This window comes from Vicia villosa, linkage group LG1, assembly GCF_029867415.1.
Source record: "Vicia villosa cultivar HV-30 ecotype Madison, WI linkage group LG1, Vvil1.0, whole genome shotgun sequence".
Classification (NCBI taxonomy): domain Eukaryota; kingdom Viridiplantae; phylum Streptophyta; class Magnoliopsida; order Fabales; family Fabaceae; genus Vicia; species Vicia villosa.
Genome location: NC_081180.1, coordinates 64,371,450 through 64,394,055, shown reverse-complemented (window position 1 = coordinate 64,394,055; position 22,606 = coordinate 64,371,450). Strand labels below are relative to the sequence as shown.

At 36.8% G+C, this 22,606-nt stretch overlaps 3 protein-coding genes across 3 annotated transcripts; 1 reads left to right on the top strand and 2 right to left on the bottom strand.

Annotated features, from left to right (window-relative positions):
• Positions 1–1,607: 1,607 nt before the first annotated feature.
• On the bottom strand, positions 1,608–2,045 carry LOC131644327 (protein MAIN-LIKE 1-like). Its single transcript, XM_058914801.1, has one exon. The coding sequence runs from the start codon at positions 2,043–2,045 to the stop codon at positions 1,608–1,610; it is 438 nt and encodes a 145-aa protein (XP_058770784.1).
• Positions 2,046–9,796: 7,751 nt separating this feature from the next.
• On the top strand, positions 9,797–15,506 carry LOC131639799 (extra-large guanine nucleotide-binding protein 1-like). Its single transcript, XM_058910256.1, has 8 exons — positions 9,797–11,167; positions 11,385–11,522; positions 11,643–11,747; positions 11,827–12,012; positions 12,593–12,767; positions 13,028–13,269; positions 13,757–13,920; positions 14,543–15,506. Exons 1-8 carry the CDS (start codon positions 10,268–10,270, stop codon positions 15,129–15,131), a joined length of 2,499 nt encoding a protein of 832 aa, XP_058766239.1. The 5' UTR covers positions 9,797–10,267; the 3' UTR covers positions 15,132–15,506.
• Positions 15,507–16,278: 772 nt separating this feature from the next.
• LOC131639790 (uncharacterized) lies at positions 16,279–20,316 on the bottom strand. The gene is made up of 2 exons (XM_058910250.1): positions 19,697–20,316; positions 16,279–19,578 (listed from the first exon to the last, which is right to left on the bottom strand). Exon 2 carries the CDS (start codon positions 19,500–19,502, stop codon positions 16,683–16,685), a length of 2,820 nt encoding a protein of 939 aa, XP_058766233.1. The 5' UTR covers positions 19,503–19,578; positions 19,697–20,316; the 3' UTR covers positions 16,279–16,682.
• Positions 20,317–22,606: the final 2,290 nt, after the last annotated feature.

The following is a 22,606-nucleotide window of genomic DNA, read 5'->3' as shown; positions in this document are numbered from 1 at the left end:
TGCTAGCTAAGTTGTATTTGGGACCCCCAAATTTAACAAAAGACTATAATGTCTTTCTGAGAAAAAAATTGACAATCTCGTATTTTACGATTTCGTACGTGCATCTACAGAATCTCCTTGTAATTGAATTATTTTAGAGTTTTTTTCAACGCTTATCAGTTTTAAATTACTTTCCATAGATGTAACTCTGAAAAAACTCAAATTTAGACCAAAAAAATACATGTTTTTAGATATGTATCTCCGAAAACAGGGAGCATAAATAAAATTTTGCTAAGTGTCTAAGAGTGTCAAGGGGTGGATTGAGATATTGTCAAAATTTCCCACCATTTTCAAACTCAACGAAAAGATAAATATTTTGCGCAAAATTTTTTAAAAAAATAATGACACCAAAAAATTGTTGAAAAAGTATATTATTTATCGAAAATTATAGAATTGTCGTGAGTTTTTATTGAAAATTATGAAATTTTCAAAAAAAAAATATTAGGAATTATGAAATTTTTCGGAATTTTCAAAAACCATTTTATTGAAATTTTGGATAGTTCAAAAAATTGAAATTGTCTTGAAATTTCAGAATTTTCGATACTTGTTTAGAAACTTGGAAATCGACGGTAGTTCACGATTTTTGTCATTTTATCATTTTGCAATGAGGACCAGGGGAAATGACAAAAGAATTGTCGGCAAGATCACTGATAGAACGACAGCCAAGGATAAGGCTGATGCGGCAGAGTCTTCCCAGCTACATGTTGGACGAGTAGCTGCAACCGATTCTCAACAATAGATGATCCTTTTTATTCGGATTCATTATGGACCACAGAAAATTGTTGGTGCGATTGCAGTCGTACAAAATTGTCAGCAAAATCCTAATCGTTGAACATTTTGAGCTACAGAACTACCAAAAATTTCACATTTGCACTAAATTTCCGGTATAAAATGGCAAATTTTGAAAAATGCAGAAAAAATTGTTACTCACCGGAAATTTCAAATAAACTACTAGAATTTAGTGGTTACCGGAAATTTTAAACTTCCAACCAGAAATTTTGTTCGGAGAACTGATTTCATTTTTAACCAGTGGCACTTTTGGCATTATTAAAATATGGGAGTGTCAGGTTCAACTGGGGGTGGCAAGTTAAATCTTCTTATTTAACCTGTCAAGCCCATTTAAACATACCCACCCCATTTAAACTTGGCATCCCCATAAACTCAATGAATTAACAATTAGATCATTTGCATACATACATCCAGGTTGTCCAGAAAACTTATCCTTGTCTGTCCCCAGAAGATGGCGTGGAATGATCTCCAAGTTCAACATAATCGAGGGTATTCACAAAACAAACCGGGACTTATTGAATTAGGGACCAATGATGCAATCTTATCTCAAAACGAGTTACTTTCTCAACAAGTGGAGGAACTCACGAAGCAAATGTCTCGACTTCCTCAACAACTAAAAGAATTGCAAGAGCTTCCTAGCAAGCACAAACAAGTTACTTCCTGTGAATTGTGTAATGAATAGCATCAAACAAGATATTATCCACCAGAGAGTGATATGTTGTCGGTCATCTGCTTCGTCCTCCACCTAAATCTTTCATTCAACTTCGTATACAAGTAAACTAGGCAAGAAGCCCCCAGTTCCACTGGTGGATCGTCTCAAAATCATCAAAATACCGCAGGTACATGAAAAGGATGTAAGTGGCACTAGTGTCCAGAAATATCTGTGTGCCAATAAGATACAAAAGGTATGTTCTTATAGCAAACCTCATGTGAATGGTAACTTGCTCGGGATCACCATCATCCTCTTGTGCACGCCTTATCTCATTCATGAACACCTGACCCAAAAAACTATACCTGACGTGGCAACCACGGGTTTTATCAATCTCTCCCAGAGCACTCTGAGGGGCAACTCCCAACTTCTCAACCAACATATCCAACGCCTTATCTTTATTAATCCTCTCATGATCCAAGAATGTCCCTCTAATCGGAAGATGCAACAGACACACGACGTTGTCGAGTGTGATCATCATCTCACCATGTGGTAGATGAAACGACATGTCTGATGGTGCCACCTCTCAATGAAAGCGTTAATCATACCCCAATTGACCATGTTGTATCCACATTCTGCCAAATCTTTCAACCCTGTAAGTTGTAAAAGCTCATCAAACCATGGCTCAACATGGGGTACGAGTCTACTGATCTTACGCCCATGGTTAGTGACCTTGAGTGTGTCACGTTCCTGCATTATACTTTTACGGATTTAATCAACAAACCAAAATTCATAACAAAAATGTAATAGAAATCAAAATTCATACTTGTTCGTCCCAGATATATCTAACGACATGGTTAGTGTAAAGAGGAATAAGGGATAAATCAGACGGTCCTCCTCCAAAAGCCTAAGGTGTCGCTGGTGCAGTATGTGTAGGTGTAGCCTTAGGTGTCGCCTCATGATCCGGCTCAGGTGCATGGGATGACTGAGGAGTCGCCTTAGGTGTCGTATGGGATTAAGATGAAGGTTGTGGTTGTGATGGAGGTTGTGGTTAGGCCTCTGGTGCTTGAGAACCGGACGTCTCTCCCGCCTCAAATGTACTCAGTGGAGAATCGTGCTTGCTGCTGGGGGACAACATAGTAGGAGTAGAAGTAGGAACGCCAGAGGCTGAAGTTGTATGAGATACATCTGATATGGTCTGTCCAGAGGCAGAAGGAGGTTGGGTTGCCTGTCTCCTTTCTCTCCGCACAGAATCATGTTATGCAACCCTGTCGTGCCTCAATCGAGATGCTCTGTTAGTCATCGCTCTTCTAGAAGTACGAAAAAAATGTTAACTTAAAAACCAGTGTTCAAAACAAAGTTGAAAATAGATATAGATAAAAACTGCAAATGCACTTGCGGTTTTGTTCTTACTAAAACCAGAAAATGCATTTTCGGTTCCCAAATGAGCTAAAAAAATATCGTTGACCATGAAAATGTCATTGCCAACACCTTTCTAATGAATCTAAATATTGGCAACAAACTACAAAATCCTAATTTCTAACATAAAACACACATTTAAGTGGATTTTACATAAACTCTAAAAAATTCAAAAGCAACTTCCTTGATTGATGGTAGTTGATTTTCCTTGATTGATTATGGTTGGATGCTTGAGAGACTGGTGTTTGATAATTTCTAACCACTTGAGTTGTAAATGTGGTTGATTTGGTGAAAATGAAATTGAGAGTTTTTGAGAGTTTTTGTGTTTTTAGTTTTTGAAACTGTAATGGGAGAGGAAGAGGCAACACACCTTTTAGTTGTTCCACGAATCGAAAATACATTTACGGTTCTAAACCATAGTGTTGTGAAAAACGATACCAATAACAAAGTATAATAGGGAATTAGGGAAGAGAATAAGAACACAATAATTGGTTATAACTGCTATTCTTTTACTTTCTCTTAAAACAAGATTACAAGTTTACAAGAATAACAAATAACCTCTCTCACCCTAAATTAGGATTTGCAGCTTAGCAATGATGAGAGACTAGTATGCTATTTATAATAAAACCTAACATACTAACTAATGGGCTTTTTCAGCAAGGCCCATTACACAAGTCAACTTAATAAACAAGCTAACTTAACAAATTAGGGTTTAAACACTAAAACCTAATTTAACATGCTAACAACTCTAGCATCTTCGACATCTGCATGCTAGACCCATCTTCGACTACAGCATGCACACTTCGACACCAGCATGTGAACAATCCTTCGACTTAATGCTTAACTCTGTCGAACTGTCGAACCAAGAAGCTACCCTTCGACAATACTAGAGTTCGATCCAATATCTCACAAATCTCCACCTTGGACCTAACTCTACAACGTCAAGGAACAAACTAGCTTTCTTCATGCAGCTTTATCAACTGCATACAGTGGAAAAACTTGCAACTCGGCAATGTCTTGGTGATCATATCAGCAGCATTGTCTTCAGTCGAAACCTTCAGCACTTGGACTTCTCCACGCTCGATTACTCCTCTGACGAAATTCAGCCTCACATCAATGTGCTTAGTTCGCTCATGATAGGCTGAATTCTTCGACAGGTGTATTGCACTTTGACTATCACATTTAACAGTGATACCTCGACCTTGAAGTTTCAGCTCTTTCGCAAAACCTTCAAGCCACAATGCTTCTTTCACAGCTTCAGTGAGAGCAATATATTCCGCTTCAGTGGTTGATAAAGCAACAACCTTCTGAAGAGTTGCTTTCCAATTAATTGCTGTGCCAAACATAGTGAAAACATATCCAGAAATAGACTTTCTAGAATCCATACAACCTGCATAATCAGAGTCGACATATCCTTCTATTGCTGCTTTACTATCTTCACCCAAGGCTCCACCATAAATTAGGACTCTATTCAGAGACCCATTTATGTACCTTAAAATCCACTTCAATGCTTGCCAGTGAGCCTTTCCAGGATTCGCCATGTACCTGCTTACAAGACTGACTGCGTAAGCTATGTCGGGTCTAGTACAAACCATAGCATACATCAAAGAACCAACTATATTAGCATACGGAATGCTATTCATATAGGCTCTTTCGACATCAGTACTGGGACACTGATCAATACTCAGCTTGAATTGAGGGTTTGTTGGAGTCACAACTGGCTTCGAATTCGACATACCAAACTTTTCAAGAATCTTCCGTAGATATGCCTCTTGAGATAGACATAACTTCGACTTCTTTCTATCTCTTCGAATGTCAATTCCAAGAATCCTGGAAGCAGCTCCCAGATCCTTCATATCGAACTCCTTATTGAGTTCAGCCTTCACCCTCATCACATCTTCAACATTGTTGCTTGCTATGAGAATATCATCCACATAAAGCAACAAAATAACAAATGAATTACCAGGTCGAAATCTGAAGTAAACGCAGTGGTCGAACTGACTTCTAATGAAACTTATGCGTGCCATGAACTTGTCGAATCTCCTATTCCACTGTCGAGGAGATTGTTTCAGCCCATACAAAGATCTCTTTAACTTGCACACATAATCTTCCTTCCCCTTTTCGACATACCCTTCAGGTTGCCTCATCAGGATCGTTTCATCTAGATCACCATACAAGAACGCAGTCTTCACATCCATCTGTTCCAGTTCAAGATCAAACTGTGCCACCATGGCAAGCAACATTCGAATGGACCTATGCTTTACAACAGGAGAAAACACATCATTGAAGTTGACACCTTCTTTCTGAGTGAAACCCCTTGCAACTAACCTTGCCTTGTATCTTTTCGACATCACTCCTTCAATTCCTTCCTTAACTTTGAAAATCCATTTACAGCTGACTAACCTTGCCCCAACAGGTTTCTTGATCAGTTCCCAGGTATGATTATCATGAAGAGATTTCATCTCATCATCCATGGCCTTCAGCCATTCAGTCTTATTTCGACTCCTCATAACTTCCTTATAGTCTCTAGGTTCTTCGTCTAGAACCTCACTTGCAGAGATTAAGGCATAAGCTATAAGATCTGCATATCCAAGTCTCTGAGGTGGCTTGATGACTCTTCTCGACCTATCTCTCGACAATAGGTAGTCATCGTCAGTTTCCTCAACTTCAGCATCTTCTGCTTCTTCTTCGACTTCATTTGGGATATGCAATTCAGCATCAACATGCTCCACCTCAACAGGAATCTCTACCTGTTCCAGCTCTTCGTCAGATGTTTCTGTACTTCGACCAACATCATCAGTTTTCTTAAAAGCCATTTCAGCTTCATTGAAAACTACATCTCGACTGGTGATACACCTCCTGTGACCTGGCTCTAGGCACCATAGCCTATAAGCTTTGACTCCTTCAGGGTATCCCATGAACATGCATTTCAGAGCTCTAGGTTCGACCTTGTCTTGCCTAATGTGAGCATAGGCTACGCAGCCAAATACTCTCAGTTTGTCGAGATCTGGTGGATGTCCCGACCAAACTTCTTCAGGTGTCTTCATATCTAACGCTGTCGAAGGACATCTGTTTATCAGATATGTTGCTGTCGAAACAGCCTCAGCCCAGAACACCTTTGTTAACCCCGCACTAGTCAACATGCATCTGACTCTCTCCAAAATAGTTCGATTAAACCTTTCAGCCAAACCATTTTGCTGTGGAGTACCTGCAGTAGTTCTATGCCTTGCAATACCAGAGGCAGCACAAAAACTGTCGAATGCCTCATTGCAAAATTCAAGGCCATTGTCGGTTCTCAACCTCTTGACCTTTCTGCCAGTCTGATTTTCAACCAGAGTCTTCCAACTTTTGAAATTCTCAAAAGTTTCATCCTTAGTCTTCTGGATGAATACCCATAATTTTCTGGAATAATCATCTACTATGGATAGAAAATACCTTGCTCCTGAATGTGATGGACACCTTGCAGGCCCCCAAAGATCAGCATGGATGTAATCAAGGGATCCATGTGTTCTTTGTTTGCCTTTGTTGAACTTCACTCTGCAAGATTTTCCAAGTACACAGGGTTCACAAAACTTCAGCTTTTCGACTTTGTCTCCACCAAGCAGATTTTGTTTCCCTAATTCGACCAGACCCCTTTCACTGACATGGCCCAATCTCATGTGCCAGATTTCTGTTTTCGACAAAGGTTTCGTGGATGCAACATTTGTCGAACCACTTACAACTTCAGCCTCAAGGGTATACAAGCCTTGTTTCTTCACGCCTCTCAAGACTTCCTTCGAACCCTTCATGACTCTTAGGATACTTTTCTCTCCTTGGAAAACATATCCTTTCTTGTCGAATTCACCAAGAGAAAGCAGATTTCTCTTCAAATCAGGAACATACCTGACTTCAGTCAACAACCTTATTGACTCATCATGGAGCTTGAATCTCACAGATCCAACACCTGCAATCTTGCAAGCCTTGTTGTTTCCCAGCAATACTGATCCACCATCTTAATCACATAATTCCTCGAACAAGTCTTTGTTTGGAGTCATGTGCCAAGTGCAACCTGAATCCATAATCCACTCCTTCTTAGAGTCACTGCTTGAAACCACAAGAACATCAGATGATTCGAAATCATCTTGAACAATGGCAGCGTTGCCATTATCCTTACCTCCATGATATTTCAAGCGTTCAGGGCACACCTTTCTTGTGTGACCCTCCTTCTTACAATGGTAGCATCGAATGCCAGATGCTTCGCCACTGTAAGTCTTCGACTGACTTTTGCCTTTCTTCTTGTCGAACTTACCATCCTTTCGTAAGAGTTTTCCTTTAACGGCCAAACCTTCGCCAACAGTCTAAGGTTTATGCTCCTTTCGTTCATTCAAGTCCTTAGAGTACAAGGCTGATTGAACTTCTTCAAACGTCAGGGACTCCCTTCCATACAAGAGAGTTTCTTTGAAGTGAGCATGTGATCTAGGCAAAGAACACAATAGTAACAGCGCTTGATCTTCATCATTGATCTTCACATCAATATTTTCAAGATCAAGAATCAGCTTGTTGAACATATCCAACTGCTCAGCCAATACTTTGTCTTCAATCATCTTGAATGAATACAAAACTTGCTTCAGGTAGAGTCGATTTACCAGCGATTTGGTCATATACAAACTTTCAAGTTTCACCCATAACCCTGATGTCGTCGTCTCCTTTGATACCTGTCGGAGAACCTTATCACCAAGGCTCAACAAAATTGCGCTGTGTGCTTTCTCGATCATAGTTGTCTTCTCCGCTGCCGTTAATGCAGCATTCATGGCTGCCTCTCCCTTCAACGCTTCCAAACAACCCTGCTGAACCAGTAGGGCTTTCATCTTCAAGCGCCACAGACCGAAATCATTCACTCCGGTGAACTTTTCAATCTCATACTTTGTTGACGGCATCTTCTCCACGCTCACCGCACCAATTTGTTGTGAAAAACGATACCAATAACAAAGTATAATAGGGAATTAGGGAAGAGAATAAGAACACAATAATTGGTTATAACTGCTATTCTTTTACTTTCTCTTAAAACAAGATTACAAGTTTACAAGAATAACAAATAACCTCTCTCACCCTAAATTAGGATTTGCAGCTTAGCAATGATGAGAGACTAGTATGCTATTTATAATAAAACCTAACATACTAACTAATGGGCTTTTTCAGCAAGGCCCATTACACAAGTCAACTTAATAAACAAGCTAACTTAACAAATTAGGGTTTAAACACTAAAACCTAATTTAACATGCTAACAACTCTAGCATCTTCGACATCTGCATGCTAGACCCATCTTCGACTACAGCATGCACACTTCGACACCAGCATGTGAACAATCCTTCGACTTAATGCTTAACTCTGTCGAACTGTCGAACCAAGAAGCTACCCTTCGACAATACTAGAGTTCGATCCAATATCTCACAAATAGTTATATTTCCGATTAGTAACCAACTCTTCCAACGTTCATGTTTAACATGGTGCGAACCGAAAATTTATTTCCGATTTTCAGGGGCATTTTTAAAATTGTGCATGGTGTGCTGAAAAAGCATAGGGTGGAATAAGAAATTCCCTACTTTAAATCACTTATGTTTTCAAATTTGTAATTATAACTTTTAAAAAAATATATATTAACATTTTTATAATTTTTTAAGTGATGTCTTAGATCAAAATTCGGGATACATAATCTACGTGAACAATAAAAAAATAAATGTATTTTTTCAAACAAATAAAGTTTTAATCTTCAATTTAAAAATAATTTTTTTATTCTTTTTTTTTTCTTTCAAATTTTGGTATTCGGCCATGCGACCGACTAATCCAAGAAGATCAATCTCACTGTCCACTAGTAGGGGCTCCGTTTAAGATAAAACAATATTCTGTATAAACTGGTCCAACACAAAAATTGTTAACACCTAGTAGAATGCGAACTCAGGACCTTGACAAATATTCTTTTATTTTAAAAACTATTTTGAAAAGTTGTTTTGATATATGTTGTTTTTTTAATTGACTCAAATGATGAGTTTATATGGACAGTAAAAAATTAAATGTATTTTTTGTTTTCTTATTTTCAAACAAATAAAGTTTTCATGTTCACTTTAAAAATGAATTTGTTTTTCTTTTCTTTTATTTTTATTAGGTAAGTGAACAATTTTTTGTATATAAATCAAGTGTCATGTACGCGCAGTTGTATAGATTAACCTCGAGTTGAAAAAAAATTATAATAGACAGTAAAACTCTTTCTAAAAAAATTTAATACGACCGTATGTTCAATTGAATCCAAAACCGCTAAATTGAAAGAGACTCTACCATCTCAATTAAATACTCTTGGACAAGTGAACATATTTAAAATGATGTGGAAATAAAATTATTCATATACTATGATATAAAAATTAAATTTATTTATATAAACATTTCATTTCATGTCATTTACAAATGATAAAAAAATAATGTAAGTAATAAAAATTATAAAAACATTTAATTGAAATACAATGATAGTGGAAAGTTTTAAACTGTCAATAAATTATTACAGTTAAATTTTTATATACTTAATTTTTTTCTTTAATCAGATAGAAAATATTATTCGTAAATAATTGTAATAAAATGACCGCGTAAGATATTTTATATTCACAATGCATAACAGTTTATTTCAACTAAGAAATAAAAGAATAATTTTAAAATGAAGATATCAAAATTATTTTCCTAAAAAATATATATATATAATAACATTTAAGCCTAACATTTAAATGTTGTGGTGAGTTTAAAAACCTTGCTCGTTATTGTAACATGTAAGATTTGTCTGACTAGTGGGGCTAAAGCTCAGTGTACTACAACACCAGTTGGCAGGCAAACCATTGATAAACTTCATGCAAAGCCCGTGGGGATCGCATTCTGCCTTTATGATCATCCATGCGTCACATCCATCCTTCTCTCTCAAACTCTAACAAATAGTTACCAATTTCACTCTCCAAAACCACAATCACAAACTTGTCTCCTTCTCTGACCCTACATAACATAACACCTTCTTCTTAACCCCATACACACAGCACAAAAACAACAACAAAACAAAAATAAACATTCCCAGTACACTTCACACATTGCCACTTTCTCCTTTATTTCCTCTTTCTTATTTCCATCCGTCCCATTTTAGCTAGTTTCAAATTTGAACATAAAATACTATATCACCTTTCTTCTTACACTTAAAACCACTTTCCTTTTTCTTTACAATAAAAATAGCAACACAAATAACTCTTAACTTTATTTTCAAATTTCAATTTCCTCATTTTCGTACCAAACTTCAACTGAACGAACTTTCACTTTTTCATTCTTTTGTCTTCAATTCAAATTCCGCCAGAAATCAACACTACCATGACCGCCGCCGAAGAAATTCACTTCACCAGACCTCCGCCGCCCGATGATCATCCCTATGCAGCACCGTTAACCGTCGACGGAATTCCAGTTTCCGAGGTGGTTTCGGCGGTTGCATTTGACCGGAGTAACTGTTCAGGTAGAACAACAGTCTCTCCGACATCAGTGATCGCGTTCGAAAATGTCGCTCGTGAGAGCGAGACCGGTGTTTCCGAGTCATCATCATGCGAATTGAGTAGCAAACATTCTCGCGAGTCTTCAATCATGAGAAACTCAAACGTTGAAAAAGAGAGTTTCGATTTCAATGATTCAACACAACGGGATTGGTGTTCAGCGTTGAGTTCAGATTACGCATCCTCTCGTGTTTCCTTCTCGAAAAACAACAACGAACGTATTCCAACTTTCAATGTGGATTCTGATTCTGGAAATTCTGAAAACGATGACTGCAAACCGGTGGAGCCGGTTAAGCGAGAGTCCGTTAAAGGGAAGAAAGGTTCGTGTTACCGGTGTTTGAAAGGTAGCAGGTTAACGGAGAAAGAAGCGTGTCTTGTTTGTGATGCTAAGTTTTGTGGGAATTGTGTGCTTAGAGCTATGGGATCAATGCCAGAAGGTAGAAAATGTGTTGGTTGTATCGGGTATCCGATTAACGAGACGAAAAGGGGTAGTTTGGGAAGATGTTCGCGGTTGCTTAAGCGATTGCTTAATCGTTTGGAGGTTAGACAAGTAATGAAGGCTGAAAGATTTTGTGAAGTGAATCAGCTTCCTCCTAATTGTGTTTGTGTTAATGGGAATCCTCTTTCGTTTGAGGAACTGGTTGCACTGCAAAACTGTTCTAACCCTCCTAAGAAGTTAAAGCCTGGGAATTATTGGTATGATAAAGTATCTGGTTTTTGGGGGAAGGTAGCTCTTTTTTCCTTTGTTTTTTATTTTCTCAAATCATTACTATTGTCAATGTGTAAGTGTCAATATCGTGTCTGATGCGTATGTTTGTGTTGGTGCTTAATAGCTTATATGATAAGTGCTTATACTAGTAGTGCTTAATTAAGTTTTAATCCGAACTTATTTGTCTTGCTGTTTGAAATTTTGAGTTTTACTTGGCGTGTTGTGTGTTTTTCAGGAAGGACAGAAGCCTTGCAGTATTATTAGTCCTCATTTGAATGTTGGAGGACCCATCAAACAGGATGCTAGCAATGGAAACACTCAGGTTTTCATCAATGGTCGGGAAATAACTAAAGTAGAGCTTCGGATGTTGCAGGTTGTAAATTCAATGCATGCAAATACTAACAGAAAATTATAGACTTTGTCTTAATCGTTAATGTTCGTTTGTTGTTCAAACAAAAAATGTTATTGAAAATATGTTGTTTTGGTTGGGCAGTTGGCGGGAGTTCAGTGTGCTGGTAACCCACATTTTTGGGTCAATGAAGATGGTTCATACCAAGAAGAGGGACAAAAAAATACCAGAGGGTATATATGGGGAAAGGTAACATTTTTTTTGGAAACTTTTCTCTTGTTTTACTATTTACAATTTTGCAATATTACACACTTGTTTTACTTGTTAGGCTGGAACGAAGCTTGTATGTGCCTTCCTTTCCCTGCCAGTTCCTTCTAGATATTCAACTTCATGTGGGTTTCTATCCTCCAATGTGGTTGCTAGAACGGTTCCTGATTATGCCGATCATGGAGTAGTTCACAAGCTCCTCTTAGTTGGTTATAGTGGTTCTGGGACAAGCACTATTTTTAAGCAGGTATTTTTTATTTGGCAATAATCGGGTTTGTTATTTCTCTCTGAATATTGTTTTATGCTTGGAACTTTCTTTTAGTCAGGAAAAATTGGTTTGGACAATATATGTTCAAAAGCTTATTTTCGTCAAAATTATAATTTTTGGATCACTTAAACAAGCTAACATGGAAAAAGCTTCTATGAGTAGTCAGTCATAAGGAGTATGATCTTGTCGGTCATAATAATATGCATTTATGTGGATACACAATCATGTGTATTATAAATCTTGGATTGGATGCACAATCATGTTAGGCTTCTTTAACTGGCTTCATAGTTGAACATATTAGATGATTATATGCTAATTGAAAAAGCTTTCTTGACTTCAAACTATTGAGGTGTTTTTGAGATATTTAAAACTGATAAATGTGCTATTCCCCTGACTTCTGAAATCTGAAAATTTTCAAATAAACTTTAAACCTCCACTCCCATCCCCTGGAAAAAAAAATTGAGTGTTGCTGTCGATAACTAGCTATATGTCAACATGCTTGTGTTACTTAAAGATAAAGAGATCAACATATTTATCAAATTGAAAAATATTTTGTCAGGCCAAGATTCTTTACAAAAGCACCCCCTTCTCAGAAGATGAACGGGGAAATATAAAGTTGACCATTCAGACCAATGTCTATGCCTATCTTGGCATACTCCTTGAGGGACGCGAGCGTTTTGAAGAAGAAAGTCTGGGGAATTTAAAGAAAATTCAATCTTTACTTTATACTACAGGTTTGAATTTAATGTTTCCCTCTTTTCCACCCCCACTAAAGTACGTTCACTTTTATTGAATTTTGATTCATCAGCTAAGCTTCTTTCCTTTTAAAACACTACATTTGTGATATGTGGCTTTGTAAGCTTCAGCTATTCCATTTATTTGTTGTTCTAATGGTTTTATTATTTTGAGTATGATTTTTTTTCAGATTTTAAATTTTTGACATGCATTTTATCTAAAGCAAAATGTTCATTAGCTAGTACCATTTTGGGTACAGGAACCAGTCCGAAACATGGCGACAAGACAGTTTATTCCATTGGCACAAGACTGAAAGCATTCTCTGATTGGCTTCTGAAAACAATGGCTTCGGGCAAGCTTGATTCTATCTTTCCAGCCGCTACTCGTGAATATACTCCATTGATTGAGGAGTTATGGAATGATTCAGCCATTAAGGCCACCTATGAAAGAAGAAATGAAATTGAAATGCTACCCAGTGTTGCCAGTTATTTCTTAGAGCGGGTACATGATCATTCTTTTATTGAGTTTACTTTTTTATCAATAATTTAATCTGTATATTTAATATTTTTGACTCAACTACATATGACCTTTGAACTGAGATAACATATTTATTTGTCATTGCCTTGCATATAGAAGAAAATGCTAGGAGAAGGGTGCGTGTGTAGTTAGGCACTGATGGAAAAATTAAGGAATATATCGGTGACTGAATTCTGTAGCTTTCAAAGATAACAGGATTCTTAGTTGAACAGTATAATTAAATATTTATTTTATTATAAGTATGAAATACAATATAAGTGTCAAACTGTACACACTTCACGCTACCTTCTATGCAATTTTTGAGTATTAAGCTTCATTAGGATTATTTGTGCAAGTATTTGTACAATGTTGTGCGCTTATTTACTTTCATAGGTCCTTTCTATTTATTTTCTCGTGAAAAAGATTGCTAGGACAGTGGCTTTGAAAATCTAACATGTTAATTGTTGTTTAGGCTGTTCAGATACTAAGGACTGATTATGAACCCTCGGATTTAGATATTCTTTATGCTGAAGGAGTTACTTCATCCAATGGGCTGGCTAGTGTAGAGTTTTCATTTCCTCAATCAGCTCCTGTGGAAACTGGCGACACTGATGATCTTCTTGATTCTTTGGCTAGGTAAGAAAAATTATTTGGGCCTTCTTATATGTGTTCTTGTGAAATCCCAAACATCTAAAAAGTTAATAAGGAGAAATTGATTGAACCCCAGAGATGATCCAATTCTCAGAGAAAATTATTTTGTAGCTCAGGTTTAATGTGTTATTATGTTTGACAGACATAGTGGAAGTTCCTTTCACTAAAGCGCATGGACTTGAAATACTCAACTTCATGTGATCCGTATAGACAACTCTTATTACCTAAGAAAATATTTTCAATTGAGATAGATGCCTTTCCTTAACTAGCTTTAGTTTTTGCATCAGTTGATGCTTTAAATTCATTTTTGCAGTCACCAAGTGTTATCAAAATGCAATTTGAGTCGGGTTTACCATATAAAGTTTACCTGTGTTTCATTTATTTATTTTCAAATTGTTGGAATACTTATTTCCAAATGTAAATCACAATTATGTCGGAACAATATGACAATGTTGCTGATTTTCACGAGCTTGAGTCAAATGCGAAAATTTTATGCTTAGAAACCATGTGTTTAAATACTTTTTTTTTGGGAGGAGGGGTGACCCTTAGAAGAGCTGCCATAAACTGTTTCTGATCTGTAGCTCTGATCTCTTGGGTTAATTTTCAGGTATGAGCTAATTACAATACATGCAAGAGGGCTAGGAGATAATTGCAAGTGGCTAGAAATGTTTGAGGACGTTGGATTGGTCATCTTCTGTGTTTCCTTGAGCGACTACAATCAGTTTTCTACCGACGGAAACGGTTGTCTCACAAACAAGATGATATTGAGCAGGAAACTTTTCGAAACCATTGTTACTCACCCAACTTTTGAGCAAATGGACTTCCTGTTGATATTAAACAAAATGGACGAGTTTGAGGAGAAAATAGAACATATTCCACTGACTCAGTGTGACTGGTTCTCTGATTTTCATCCAGTAATTAGCCATAATCGCCCTGGCAGCAACAGCAACATTAACAATAATCCATCTCTAAGTCAGCTTGCTTCCCATTACATAGCAGTTAAGTTTAAGAGGCTTTATTCATCTCTTACAGGGCAAAACTTGTATGTGTCCTTGGTGAAGGGGCTGGAACCTGATAGCGTTGACGCATCACTTAAATATGGAAAGGAGATTTTAAAGTGGAATGAGGAGAAACCAAACTTTAGCTTAAGTGATGACTCGATGCATAGCATCGAGGCAAGTTCATTCTCTCATTAACTGTTAGTTAAAGTTAAAGCTAGTGTTGTAAACTTGTAAGTCAGTCATACTTGTGACTTCAATTCTGTTCATGTACATATATGCCAACTAGGAGTAGCGACACGCAAGCACATACCTTCCACTGGCTATTGAGTTGTAATATGCCCTTGACATTGTTTGGTGGCACATCTTGTGCCATTGAGAGATGAAGGTGTACTGTTCAAATTCATTTTTTCACACTGTAATGTAATATATCAATGCTTATATTTTGCTGTGTCAGCTAGACCTACAGCTTGCATAGGTTGCAAATAGACCTTTCTCTAAATCACATTATCTCTACGCGCAATTGTAGAAATTATTTTTATGAAATAACTAAAAACTACATCAACTTGAGATAAATTCTTCTTACTACATAATAATTGTAACAATTTTTTTAATTCTTTCTATTAAATGCAGCTTATGCATGATGGTTCCACGAAAGTATGGCCACATTCATGATCTCCAAATCATGGATGTGTGCATGTGACCAAAGTGTTCAACAAATTTAATACTGTAAGTAAATCCATACAGCCCAATTTGCAATCGCAATTTCATTATTATTTTCTGATTGGCGTCTCAGTGCATGCTCAATTCTCACTCAAAAGCTGACATTTTGTTTCTTTACATTGGCCAAGCATAGCTCAGTGATTAGTCAACAGCTGGATGGACAAAACATAATAAAATCCCCTACAATCAAAAGCAGTAGTTCCTTACTGAAACAAAACGTAGTGGGGGTGGCCCAACAATGATTGTTACCCTTTATAAAAAAATTGATATAATTCACTTAAAATAAAGTGCTTATTCGTGGGGATAGCACTAACCTACCCTGCCTTCCGGACAGTGCTGTTGTAGGGTAGCATATATTATTGATTACTCAATTAATAATTCATTATTAATAGTAATAATTTACTCAATATTTACATGCAAGGTCCTGCAGTGATTATACTCTACAAGTTTAACTAGCAGGAACAAAATAAACAAATAAAGACAAACCCAATTATTTGATTCAGATTAAGAAAAGGAATCACATTCTGCTCTGAATCAGATTCTGGTATCATTTCAGTCAAGTTTCTCATGTTTAAATTTTAGTTGCTGTAATATATAGTATTTACTAAGGAATAAATTTCAGTCAACAAAGAAAGCATCCACCACAGCATATCATGATCATCATCCACTATAGCATGAAAATGAACACTACCTTTTTACAAAAGTTGGAAATCCTTTTTCTATGCATAAGTAGAACTTCTACCCATACAATATTAATTCAAATTATACATCATGACTTCCCAATATTGTAACAAATCTCCAAAAGCCAACTCTACAAGCAGCTCAAAAACAGAAGAGGAAAATTTAAAAAATATAAATAATTTAAGCAACAAGAAACATAAACTAACAAATCAACCCCTGTATATCCAGCAGCATACAAAATTACCACCAATTCAGTCTCTTCCTGCAGCCTTTAGAAACATCTCACGAATAATATTTCATGTTCGGTTTCCAAAATTGAATAAAATCGCCTATCACTTTGCCATCTCATGTCTCAAAGTCTTCTTCAACGGTAGGAAGACCCCCTTCTACGATAAAAGTTGGGTTAAGAAACTTTGCCACAAAGGCCCATAACTTATATACATCCTCAAAATTAGTCAGAAATCCCAATGAAGCCGTGACAACTTCAAGCCTTACGTAGCTGCCTTTTCCATCACGTCGGCCACTCTCCATGGGCTTGCAAAGCGCTGTGTCTTCAAGATTCAGAGCTACACGCTGATGTCTTGAGTTATCAAGAATCTTTATATGGCTGAGAATGCCAATACCGAGAGAGATTCCTTCTTTTTCAGCCAGCTTTTGAACAATCTCAGGATTGATTAGCCCCCTACTTCTGTCCCTGAGGTTGAAAGCAACAGCCGCACCTCTTTCATATTTTATTTTCGGGCCATAGATATGAACAAGGTTTACTTTTTGATCCCCATTAGAAACGGGTAATTTCAGTTGTAGTAATGAAGTGACGAGCCAGTTAATCAGAAACCGTAGTCTTAGCGTAGTTTTATTGAGACCGAGCATATCAACATGATCAATATTTCGACATACAATCTCAGTGTCCCTTCTGCCCCAATCTTGCCCATCACCATATTCTCCATCACTACTGGCCTCTTCATCATCGAAGCTAGTTGCAGATATGTCCCCTATCTCCAAGCTCTCTCTTACACGCTCTTTATGATTGTCTTCCATGCTAAATGACACTCTTCTTCCTCTGCCATTGTGTTCGTCATCTTCCAAACCAATTAGCCTACTACCATCAAATCGATTCCCCTCTCTCCGGCCCAACAACCTAAACTCGCCTTCAGTTTCCCTTCTTATAGCACTCTCTTTTATTTCAGAGCATATTTCGGAGGCAGAGCCATTCTCCAAACTTCGATGACGAGAAAGAGAAGTTGAATTATTGAGCCAAGATTCTCCCATAGCATCAGCTCCATTCCGAACTGCTTCACTGGTTCCAGGTTCTTCCATTATCTCACTGACATGTGGACGATCTGACCCATTTCCATTTATTGAATAATGATGAACTTCCTCAACATACTCTTCTTCAGGGACCTCTTTGACACGGTCTAGTTCTTGTGACATTAGGACTGCAGCATCAAATGATAGAACACGGTGATCATCATGAGAGGCTAGATGAACCTCCCTGTCATCATACATAGGACTGCCATACATCTTGGAAGTTGGTTTTGGAGAATGTTGTTTCTGGTTCTTCCTCCCATTAAACCAGAAAGATGGTAGGGGAGAAGCTATCTTCTGTTTATTTGATTGACCTGCATTGTCTGACCCCAATGGACTTTGACCCAAATCAATCCAAAATGAGTTGTCAGATGACTCATCCTCACTGAAGACAGGGCTCTTTATCACTTCTCCAACAGATATACTTTCGGTCTCTTCAAATATAGTGCTGGTTCCATCTCTTTCAGAACTGTCATGATCCATTTCAGTCTCAAAAACATCTCTGACTTGTGCAGACGTGTACGCACCAGAGAAGGCAGGCAACTGTGATCCTTGGCGAGGTTCAAAAGTCTTATCACATGCCCGATTGACTTCATTGTCTTCAGTCCCAGCCAATCTATCCAAACCATCTACAGAATCACTCAAATAGACTGGAAACTCAGGGGTAATCTTCACCATTCCAGACCCGGTACTCCCAGACTGATTTTGAAGGCTTGCCATCACAGATTTTTTTATCAAAAGACAACCAAAACCTGTGGGATCATACCCAAATACCCTGTAAAACGATGTAATTATGAAATCTGGCCTGAAAAGGGACAAGCCAAGTGAATCCATGTCCTTGGGGCCCAATGACCCAGCATCAAGCAAGACATGCCAGTTGTTCTGCTGTGCCAAGGCCATCCACTGGTACGAATACTTAGCCCCGGTTACTCTGGACTGAACTGGGAATACAAAAAGACCAGTAGCTGAATCCTTCTTCCTCTTTTTCTTATTGGAAATTTGTTTTCTCAAATCAGTAGAGCAGAGTTTGAGAGTTGGCCATTTAAACCATGCACTGTGCACTTTGGCGCCTTTACTCCTAGCACACTGAGCCATCCAATTAACAGATTGGCTGTCATGGTCGAACATGGTCAATAGTTTTTTATTCGTTTGGAAAGGGTATGACTCAGCGAGCAATTTAAAAGCTGACCCTCTGCTAACAGTAAAAACAAGGCCATATTCGTTCTCGGGGATATTTAGATAGTCCATAATTCTGGCCTTTATATCATGCTCAACAGTTCCTTTCTCGGCACCGCCATACAGTGCATGGTTACTCAAATTTGCAGTTATCTCAGACAAGCTAAATGTACAAGATTCCCAATAATGAATAGTCTGAATAAAAGAGAAGAGACCGAACCCACAATAATCAAGGCATACCTTGGGCGGGAGATGGGAATATTCCTCAGACCTCAATTGATCAACTTTCTCTGAGGACACATACTTGGGATACATAGTGAGAAACATGGAAAATGCTTCTTGAAGGCTAAGAATTTCTTCCTCAGAATCAAACGTACGCTCAGCTGCAAGAGCAGTGGCACGAAGGAACTCACGCTGAGCATTCAGCCTGGCCAGCGATCTGGATCTCCCAAGGCTATCATCCTGGTTCCCAACAGTGTCAGGTTCCATGTCTTGTGATTTAGCAAGTAATCCATCTTCTGAAGCTTCTTCAAGAGCTTCCCTCAGCTTGTTTTCTTGTAGCTTCCGAAGCATTGACGGGTTTCTTTTAATATCAGCCATGGACTCAGCTTTCTTCTTCCTACCCTTCTTGTCCAAGATCAGAGAAGCACAATGAGAAATGGGCTTCCACAGTGAGAGATGCATTATAGCTTCCTCTTGTACTCACAAAACAATCATAAACTTCAAACAGCACACAAACAAAAGGGATTACACCATCAATCTGCAACAAATAAACATCAAACATTAAGGTTCACCCAAAAGCAAAAGAAGCTATAATAATATAATGAATCTAGAATCTTGAAGACAACAAAAAACAGGATAAAAGACAAATGACTCACCTCAACACTTGAAAACCAACAAGGGGAAACAAAAAGCTTAAATTTGTTTACCCCAGCACCCAGAACAGGTTTTCAACCCCTAATTTCAATGAGAGAGAAAGTCAAACCCTAAAGCCCAGATCCCAAAATTCACAAACCAACTCCAAGCTTCATGAAACTCAACCAAAACCAAGAAAAATAAATACTTTATGAGAAATGAGTTTGAACAAGAATCAAACAACAGCAAAATAAACCCCAAACCTCAATCAGAACCATCAAAAGAGAAAGAAAAAAAAAAAAACCTCTTCACTCTAACACTTTCTCTCTCTATCTCTAGTTAGCTGAAGCATAATTAAAGCAACAAACCCCACATGAAATTCTCTTTTAATAGGAGAGAAGTATGAATGATATTTTGGGTGTACGAATTTCTTGTCAAATTTAAAAACCCAAAGAAAAAGAAGAAAGAAAAGAAGAGAAAAAGAAAAAGAAGAAATTTTTTCAATTGAGAATAAACCCAAAACCTCTTCAGCCACAATCTCTCATATCTGAAAGAGAAAGAAAAAAACACGATCCTCGATTAACAATCTAGGAAGAAGAGAAGGGACATTGACTATGAAAAAAACCAAATTTGTTTGTGTTATTATTAAAATCAAGTTTTATGGTTTTGGTCACAATTTTTAAGAATTTTTGTTTCCTAGTTCATGTTTTTATGGTGGGACCCAGAGTGTGACGTCATTAGTTAAAGTCAAATAATAATAAGCTGGGTTGTAAAAAAGCTGCCCAACTTGGCAAACAGCAAAAGTCCAACTTCCAAAGTCCAATACCCCAATAGAAATGTGAACATCTAATGTAACGCTATCAATTTTATAATAAATGAAGAAAATTCATTTTTAAATATATTTTATTCCTATTTATTAAACAGAATTTGTTATTTTATAAAATTTGAATTTTGTGTGGCTTATGAAAAAAAGCCCGTTTTGTTGTGGGTTTTGCTTTTGTTTTTGGCTCCAAGACAAAAGTGTTGCTTTAAGTTTCAAATTTAACCAAATACTTCATTCTAAGTTGGTAGGATAATAGTAGTAGATACTATATTAGAAAGAATCTATACCCTGCAGCCTCTAAAGCTAAAAGATAGAAAATTGAAAAACGAATCTTTGATCAAGACACTTTGAAAGTTACTTGGGAGTTTATTTATTGTAAGATTTAATAGTTAGATTTCAACCATAATCCAAAATGATAGAATAATTTGTAAAGGGCTTTTAAATAGAGAAGCATTCTAATAGATCAACAATAAACAGAGACCGTAATCTTCAATCTATCATGTATTGTTTTGTGGGGAAAAATTGATCCATTTTTTTCGTTACAATAACAAAATTATCAATCATTACAATATCAACATATTGTGCTAGAGGGTTATTAATGCATAGAATTTTCTTCCAAGACATGATTTAGAAATTATTAAAAATATTTGTTTAAATAAATAAAAATTGAAATTAGTCAAACTCGATAACAATTCAAATTCATAAGCGGTAAATCACTGCATTTCCAATTCATCCGAAGAAAAATAAATAAATGGACATGTCATAATGATAAAATGCAACCATGCCGCTAAGGTAAATAAAAGATGCACGTGTCATATCATGTATGATGAAAATAAATAAAAATGGAATATGATTTAAAAAGGATAGGAAACCTAGAAAAGATATAGATCAAAAGAACAATAAGTGTCCAGTGTTTAAAAGCACACATTATAAAATAATATGACACTTAGAACCCTTTTATTTTGATAAATTGAAAGGATCTAAAAGTAACCACCTTAGATCTTCTGTGACTAATGCACCCGGATCCAATAAGACATTGGCACCAAAGGTGAAACCCTAGTATTTTGTAGGTATGCTTTGTAGCTTAGAATTTCTGACGATTATTATTAAAAGTTGAGCAAAGCAATAATATACTTTTAAAGTATACAATATTGATAAAGTCTCTGGTCAATGAAGATGAACAATGATGGCAAATACCAACAATTATGATCAAAGCATTTCCTTGAGAATATTTCAAAGTATATGATTCATAGTGATAAGTTGAATAAATATGTTTGTAACGGACTTATTTATTTTGTGGATTTATCAACTCTCGCATTCATCGATGTGTGGATGAGGATACATCATTTTGTGACGTCCCTCTTGAAAAATATTTATCAATATTTCTTGATAAAAGAGGTAAAATTATTTTAAGGTTGAAATAATCAAGGATATCTGGTTAACCTCTCAAAATAATATTTCAAGTTATTTTGCTCGTCAAATTTAAACACTTTCTAACCCATAAGATGAGTATTTGAGTATTTTTCTAACAAAAGGGGTGCAAAAATTAATAATTAGGGGTGCCGAAATTAATAGTTAGGGGTGCCGAAAAGTAGAAATCCAACATAAAGGTCCAATTTATTCCAAGGAGGCAGAATTATGTAAGCCCAATCGATTATCACGTGATAACAACCGATTAAAAAAAACTTGAAACAAATATTTTCAAATAAAATCCAAGCTTAGTTTGTGCCTCAAGAAAATCAAATCCCAACATTAATGAAAATCTCACAAAATCCTGGAAAATTTGAAGATCTAATCGATTGTATCCCTTAGCCAATTGATGGGCTAATTTTTGTACGTACAAGTATATGCGGTCAAATTAGTAGCAAGTGACTAGAAAAAGTATTGATCCCACATAGATTGTGTTAAGCATAATGATTTTCATACAAGAAATTGTAAAGTAAACAGGAGCAAATGTAATAAAATAATAGTGTGGGTCACGTGGTTAAGAAAGTGGAAAATCATAGAAGATAATTAAGGGTTAACACAAAGTGGACGAATATGTTGGACAATGTTCCATTTAATGAATTCATCTAATGTATGAGTCTAATATGATATGTCATGACAAGTG